The sequence below is a fragment of the Diabrotica undecimpunctata genome, chromosome 9 (genome assembly GCF_040954645.1).
Source record: "Diabrotica undecimpunctata isolate CICGRU chromosome 9, icDiaUnde3, whole genome shotgun sequence".
Classification (NCBI taxonomy): Eukaryota; Metazoa; Arthropoda; class Insecta; order Coleoptera; family Chrysomelidae; genus Diabrotica; species Diabrotica undecimpunctata.
This window is the reverse complement of record NC_092811.1, coordinates 56,169,231-56,176,881: the sequence shown is the minus strand read 5'-3', so window position 1 is coordinate 56,176,881 and position 7,651 is coordinate 56,169,231. Positions and strand designations below refer to the sequence as shown.

The following is a 7,651-nucleotide window of genomic DNA, read 5'->3' as shown; positions in this document are numbered from 1 at the left end:
ATGAAGAAAATGGTTAAGTCGAAAAATACAATGAGTTATATGGAAATTGGTGAATCTAGCATTGAAAACCCAAAATTTAGAATTCACTAAATGGAAAACTGCTTTACCAGGTGCTCTGCACTATATACGAAGTTTACTGTTGAATCAAGATAATGATGAAGATGAAAGTCCAAATAACACACTAGAGAATTCCACTACTAAATCAATACCAGATGAGACAGAAAATTTACCTGTTCAAAAAGCTGATGATAATGATGAACCAAGATTGGAAATTGCAGATTTTCCTTCTAGCTGTAAATGACAAACACAATTACAATCAACAGATTTTTTCACCAGTATGTTATCTTAAGATCAGTCATCCCATCCCTAACATCAACAGAATAGGACAGATCCCTGTCGACACATTCAAATTTATTTATTCATAACTCTGAACGTTCTGATTCTTTGTTCAGCTCTTCGTTTCTACATTGTTATTCCATGTAATGTGTTCGATTCCATAATAAAAAATCGTATAAAATTGTACCATTTTGCACTATTTATATAAAAAATTTTAAATTATAAAAAATAAAACAAATACAAATATGCCGACGTATTTGTCTAAACTCAAATTTGACTTGACCACAGCACACTCCCACCGCGCAGGAGTGAGACTAGCAGCGCCATCAAACGAACGGGCGCCAAATCCAAACGTGATTTGACCTTGGCTATCCCTGTTACCAGTTTAGGTGTAATTTTATCTATGACTCAGCAACAACGCCATAATAACGCCAAACGCCAACAGCACTGACAGTGACTTTAGGAGAGGCTAAATGTAACAGACGAATCCAACGTTGCCAAGTTGGCTAGTCACAGAGATTAGCATAACCATAGATATAGTATAGAAAAGATCTTACCGCGCTTTCGATTTTCGATTACAAAGTATATCAATTCTTTATTTTTTTGGTTTATCGTTTATGTGTGGGTTTTTTTTTCGGTTGAAGATAATTATGGTTGTAATGTGCAAAGAATGTTCAAAAGTTTATTCAAGCCAGAGTAATCTGAATAGACATTTAGAGAAAATTCATGGCTTAAATGCACAAATAATATCTTATGATAAAAATGTGACATTTAAGTGTTTAGAGGGATGCAATATTTCTTTTAGGCTACGACTAGAATTAGTAGGGCACCTAGAGGATTGTCATAATTTTAAAATGGAACGAGAGATGTACGAATTCTCTACAATTTAAGGTCAGTATGAATCCATTTACTTTCTAAATATCATTAGGTACTTACATTTTTTTTTTTCTAGACTTTCAGATTTGGTTAAAAAACTTTCAAAGAGTTGCCAACGCAGAGTACATTTGTCCTCGTGGTTTAGTTTCTTCAGTTTCCGTTAAAGATGTATATTATGATTGTAGTAGATCAGGTACTCTTGTAAACAAAATAATATTTTTTGTTTGTTTATTTTTAATTTTGCAGGAAAAAGTCGTGAAGTTTCCTACATTCGGAAAAGAACGAAGAAGTGTCAAGGATCTAAGATAATTAATGTTAATGTGATAAGACACATTATGGTCATAGCGTTGATATTCAACATTTGTCAATACCAAAGGTAGAAAGAGCCAACATCGCACAAAAGTTAAATAGTGGTGTAAGTGTAACAAGGTAAACTATTTTATTAAATTATTATGTATATGAAGTTAATTGCATACACTTATTATTTTTTAGAATTCTTGACAATAACAGAAATAATTTTAATGATGAAAAACTAAAGCGTATAGATTTGCTTACCAAAAAAGATATACACAATATTAAAAACGCATTTAATATACAAATTCAGGATGGAGTTAGACATGTTCAAGGTACTTTATATTTAGAAGTCTTTATGAAATTTAATTATTCTGCTGACATCAACTAAAAATATATTCGTTTGTTACAGATGCGGTTAAAGTTGATATGTATCTACAAGAATGCATGAATTTAGAGCATAATCCAGTTCTATTATATAAAGCACAAGGTGAAGTGGATGAAAACTTTTGCTTAAAAAAAGATGATTTCTGCATTATACTTATGAATGTATCACAACAAAAAATGTTATTGCAGTTCAGCAATGATATAGTGGCTATTGATAGTACACACGGTTTAAATGCTTACGATTTCGAACTAACAACTCTTGTAGTTGTCGATGAGTGGGGTGAAGGGTTTCCTGGTGCGTGTTTATTAACAAATAGAAAATACACTCTTATATTTGAATTATTTTTTCAGACAATTAAAAATAAAATAGGGGTCTTAACACCAAATGTATTTATAAAAGATATAACGCATGTTTTCTATAATGCTTGGAGGTCAATTATGGGTGAAGTTAATATGCAATTGTATTGTGCATGGTACGTAGACAGAGCTTGGCAATTGAATATGTCCAAAATTAGTAATTTAGAAAAAAGAAAAATAGTATTTAAACATTTTACATACTGTAACAGATAAAGAAGAATTTCAGAAACTGTTATCAAATTTTATCGAGCAAACATTTGAAGATTGAGAAACAATAAATTTGGGTGAATATTTCTTGAATAAGTATGCTAGAAATTTTCAACTATGGGCTTATTCATACCGTCAAAATGCAGGAATGCATACAACCATGAGATTGAGCATGCATAAAATTATAAAATATGTGTATTTAGATGGTAAAAAGGTTAGACAAAGCACTTGATGCACTTAATAAATTCATTAAAGATAAAGTTGTTGAGCGAATCTTAAAAAAGGTAAAAGGAAAAAATTCATCACATATACAGCTTATAAACAAAAGACATAGCACTGCAATAAAAGAAATGAAATTAATCAAATTAAAATAATTGAAAATATAAATAATAGTAATATGTGGTATGTATCAGAATCAGGCAGTACTACTTCCAGTATAAAAAGTTATGAAGTGGCAAAAAATGGAGAACCATGCTGTCACCTAACATGCTCTGAATGTCATGTATGTATTCATTCGTTTAGTTGTAATTGTATAGATTTTTCTATAAAACATACAATATGTAAACACATACATAGTGTTGCTTCAACTTTAAGACAGAAGTCGCTTGAACGAAATATAAATTTAGGTATTAGTGACAATGATGATAGTGTAGAAATTGTAGACCATTTACAAACGCTGTCACAAAATAATGATAATATTACTGACAATATTCAACAGTTGAGAAAACATGCTACAATAAAAGTTTCTAAACTACAACACAATATAGAATTAATTAAAATGCAGACAATTTAAAACATGTTGTAAAAACATTAAAAAATGAAAATACTATGGTTGAATGTAACCTAAATACAATCAAAAAGTTTTCACCTACAACAATTAATGTAGAGCCTCATAATAAAAAAATTAAAAAGCAGCTAACATTTTATTCCACGAAAAAAAAGAAACAAGTTATGAATTCTAAACATATAAGCAAACCCACTGTAAAAGAAATTGTAAATATAAAAGAATGTATACTTGGACAATCTTAATTTAATTCACGAAGTACTGAAAATGATCATAATTATTTTTAAGTTTACATTGACCTTATACCTACTTTAAGTCGAATATTTTAAAAATAGTGAAATACAAATATTTTTTGCATTATATTAAATTAACACGAACTTTTGCAATTTCACGATCGATATATTTTGTGGTATACTGTATGTAGATATAAATAAACTTATTTTTTACCATTGTTTTCTTTTAATTCCTAATACAGAGTGATTGATAACTTACTAAAATAATTCACTTGTTTTTGTCATATTTAGAACGCGAAACACAAATTGTTCCTTATTATAATATTTTATCTTTACAAACAACATTCAAAATTTCAACATTTAATTAAAATAATCAGCTTTAACTTCTCACTTATTTCTTAAAAAAATATGTAAGTACTTACTGTGTGAATGTTGTCTCCTATATTAACAAATAATTAGCATCAGACGATTAAAAATATCTTAATTATAAGCAACTTATTGGCTAAATATGCGAGTAAGTTTATTGGTTTAACACTGATATCAGAAACTTCAATCCTAAATTTTGAAATTCGCGATATTCTTTTTCTAGCCAACTTGGCAACGTTGGATTCGTATGCTACATTTAGACGCTCCTCACTCGTTCCGTTCTACTATTTCCGGCACGCCAGCGCAGGCCACAGCATAGAGGCGCAGGACACAGCATAGAGACAGAATACACGGTTAAGTTTACCCAAAGTACAAGCTGAATATAGCCGCAAATGTCAACCATGAAATAAAATATTTCGGTTTGGAAGTGTTGGCATGTTTTTAAAATGCGTATGTTATATGCTTCAAATATAAAGAGAGAAAGCTTTTAAAAAGTATATTTTGATTATACTATTTTATGAATTCTGCAATTTTTAATTAATATGAAACAATAACGAGTAATTATATGTCTCTTTCGAGATTAATTGCAAATATCTGTGTCAATCTGGCAACTGCTGATTTTACGGTTGCCAAATCTTTCCCCTACTCTATCAAAGGGCAATTTCCAAAAAAAATTTCTAATAATTAACTGCTATTAATCTCCAAAGAAACAAATATTTACTCACTTTTATTTTATATAAATCAAAAATTGCAGAATTCATAACACAATATAATCAAAATGTGCTTTTCTAAGCTTTATCTCTATCTATTTGAAGCATACAGCATATACATTACAAAAACATGCCAACACCGCTAAAGCGAAATTTTTTGTTCCATATTTGACATTTGCAGCTATAATCAGCTTGTACTTTTGGTAAACTCAACCAAATACACCATTGTATTCTTTGATAGAGACAAACAGGACTACTTAAGCTCTGACGTCACAATGTGCGGAGGTTTTAAAAACCTTTCCACAAATTTCCAATTTGTGTATTTGTCCCATAAGAAGTTGGAAATATATTTTTTTAATTGTTTGAAGAATAAATCAGGACTTTTGGTTACGAAAATTTATTCTGTGCGATCCGTATTATTTGTTGTTCATGAATTTGTGAAGTAAGAATACTTATCAAAGTATAATAAGTGTAATGAGAAAAATAGCTTATGAAAGTAAAGGGATAAATGAGATAAATCCATATAAATCAGTGCAAAATAAGGTTAGAAGCTTATGGAGGATTTAAAATAAAACCTGTGTTTAAAAATCATGTTTAGATTTGGATTTGATACAAAGAGTAGATAACATAGATTTAAATATAACAAAAAATGACTTTACTAAACAATATATTGATGTATTCACTGGATTAGATAAATGTCCTCAAAAATGTAAACTAAAACTCAAAGAGAATTGTATTCCTGTGGCTAAGCCCCCACGAAGGGTCACACTAAGGGTTTTAGAAGAACGTGCATTATATCTAAATGTGAGGGTCCTACAGAGTGATTGAGCAATTTGGTTATAGTTGAAAAACCTGATAAAACATTAAGAATTTGTTTGGATCCTAGAGATTTAAACAAAGCACTTAAAAAGGAATATTGTTTAATACCTACTATTGAAGAGATATGCAATAAGTTAAAAAACAAATGTTATTTTTCTGTTTTAGACTTTAAAGAGGGATTCTATTCAGCTTGATGAGAGGTCCAGTAGAGTTTGTGCATTTGGAACTCCTTTTGGAATTTGGAAATTTGATAGACTTCCATTCGGACTAAATATTGCTCCTGAATTTTTTCAAAGAATTAACTTTGGTGATATTGATAGATGTCTCATCTATTTTGATGATCTTTTAATATTTGCAGCTAGTCTTAAAGAACATGATAGAATCCTTAATAAAGTATTAGAACAGGCTAGAAATATTGGAGTCAAATTTAATCCTAATAAGATACAGTATAGAATATCTGAAGTAAAATATTCGGGAAATACATTTGATAAAGATGGTATGAGACCTAATTTAGATAAAGTTAAAGCTATTATAAATTTGAAAGAACCCAATAATAAAAAAGAGTTGCAAAGAATATTGGGCATGATCAATTACCATCGCAATTTTATACAAAATTTATCGGATGTAGCCCCATTAAGAGAATTTTTAAAAAAGAATAAAGTTTGGATGTGGACTAGAAGTCACACACACTCATTTAATTTAATAAACAAGTTAATTACCTCACCACCAGTTCTTGCAAATTTTGATGAAAATATTCCAATAATAATTCAAACAGATTCAAGTCAAAATGGTGTTGGATGCGTATTATTACAAAATCTTAAACCTGTATCTTTTGCTTCTAGATCTTTAACCGATTTTGAAACCAGATTTAGCCAGATTGAAAAGGAACTAAATGCAATCCTATTTTCTTGTACTAAATTTCATAATATAGACTACAACGTATGAAGGTGAAATTATTAAAATATGACTTAACTGTAGAATATAAGCCAAGCAAGGATTTGCTGATAGCTGATTTGTTGTCTCGAAATTTTTTGAAGGAAAAGGTAGAGGATGATGCTTTTGTAACGGAAATAGTGCCATACATTAAATATAACAGAAGAAAGGGGAGAAGAATTTATAGCTGAAACTAAACAGGTTAAGAAGCTTTAAATAATTAGAAATTTTTATGAAAAAGTGTGGCCGTCATGTACATCGAGGGTACCTTACATAGTAAAAGATTATTTTAATATTAGGCATGACGTTTACTCATTAAATGATTTGATGTTTTATAGAGACAGGGTCATAGTTCCGGATTCTTTGCGGCATAGGAAGTTAAAGTTGCTCCATGAAACAGACTTTGGGGTTACAAAATCACAGCAAAGAGCCAGACAGGTATTGTTCTGGCCAAATATGAATAAGGACATAGTGGATTTGGTTAGAAATTGTGTTGATTGTGAGAAATATCAGAGAAATAATGTCAAAGAGCCGTTAATACTAAGAGAAATTACAGAACTGCTATTATAAATGCTAGCGGCTGATATTTGTGAATTTGGAGGAGCATCTTATTTATTTGTAATGGATTATGTCATAAAGTGGATTGAAATTGTTCCGTTGCGGTCCAAAACATCCCAGTCAATAATAAATTCGTTTAAGACTATGTTTGCCACTCATGGGACTCCTTTGAAAGTCTTATCTGATAATATGCCTTTTGGCTCTAAGGAATGTCGAGAATTCTCTAAGAAATGGAACTTTAAATTTGTGACATCTAGCCCTAGATATCCTAGAGCAAATTCACGGGCAGAACGAGCCGTCCGGATAGCTAAAAATGTTTTCAGGAAGTGTGAGGATCTTCAGTTAGCCTTGCTAGAATATAGGAATACACCACTATTAGGATCAGACAAATGCCCAGCGCAACTCTTGAATAGTCGTAGACTTAGAAGCAAACTTCCAGTTTTACATGAAAAATATTACCAGAATAGGTAGACCTAAAAAATGAAAAGAATAAATTGGATAATAAAAGAACCTTGTACTACTATGATGATAGAAATACAGCTACAAAAGAAGAATTAAGTATAGGGGATAATGTGGTTATAAGAGAAGATGGGCAATGGCAACCTGCTGTGGTTAGACGAGGTTTATAAGAGCTAAGATCATATGTTGTTGAGAAAGATCTAATAATATGCCTAAACATCATATTAACCTAGCAGATGATTTTGATCACAATTAGAATGACAGACCTTCATCAGACAGAACATCAACGGCCTGCGAGAGTGAAATACTGAAGCAGTTTCCTACTAGAAGTAAAA

General features: G+C 30.6%; 1 protein-coding gene across 1 annotated transcript; it reads left to right on the top strand.

The window, feature by feature from the left end:
- Positions 1-7,001: 7,001 nt before the first annotated feature.
- LOC140450830 (uncharacterized) lies at positions 7,002-7,328 on the top strand. The gene has a single exon (XM_072544504.1). It carries the CDS (start codon positions 7,002-7,004, stop codon positions 7,326-7,328), a length of 327 nt encoding a protein of 108 aa, XP_072400605.1.
- Positions 7,329-7,651: the final 323 nt, after the last annotated feature.

Coding starts and splice junctions, on each gene's coding strand:
- LOC140450830 (XM_072544504.1), top strand. CDS start 7,002: ATGTTTGCCACTCATGGGACTCCTTTGAAAGTCTTATCTGATAATATG.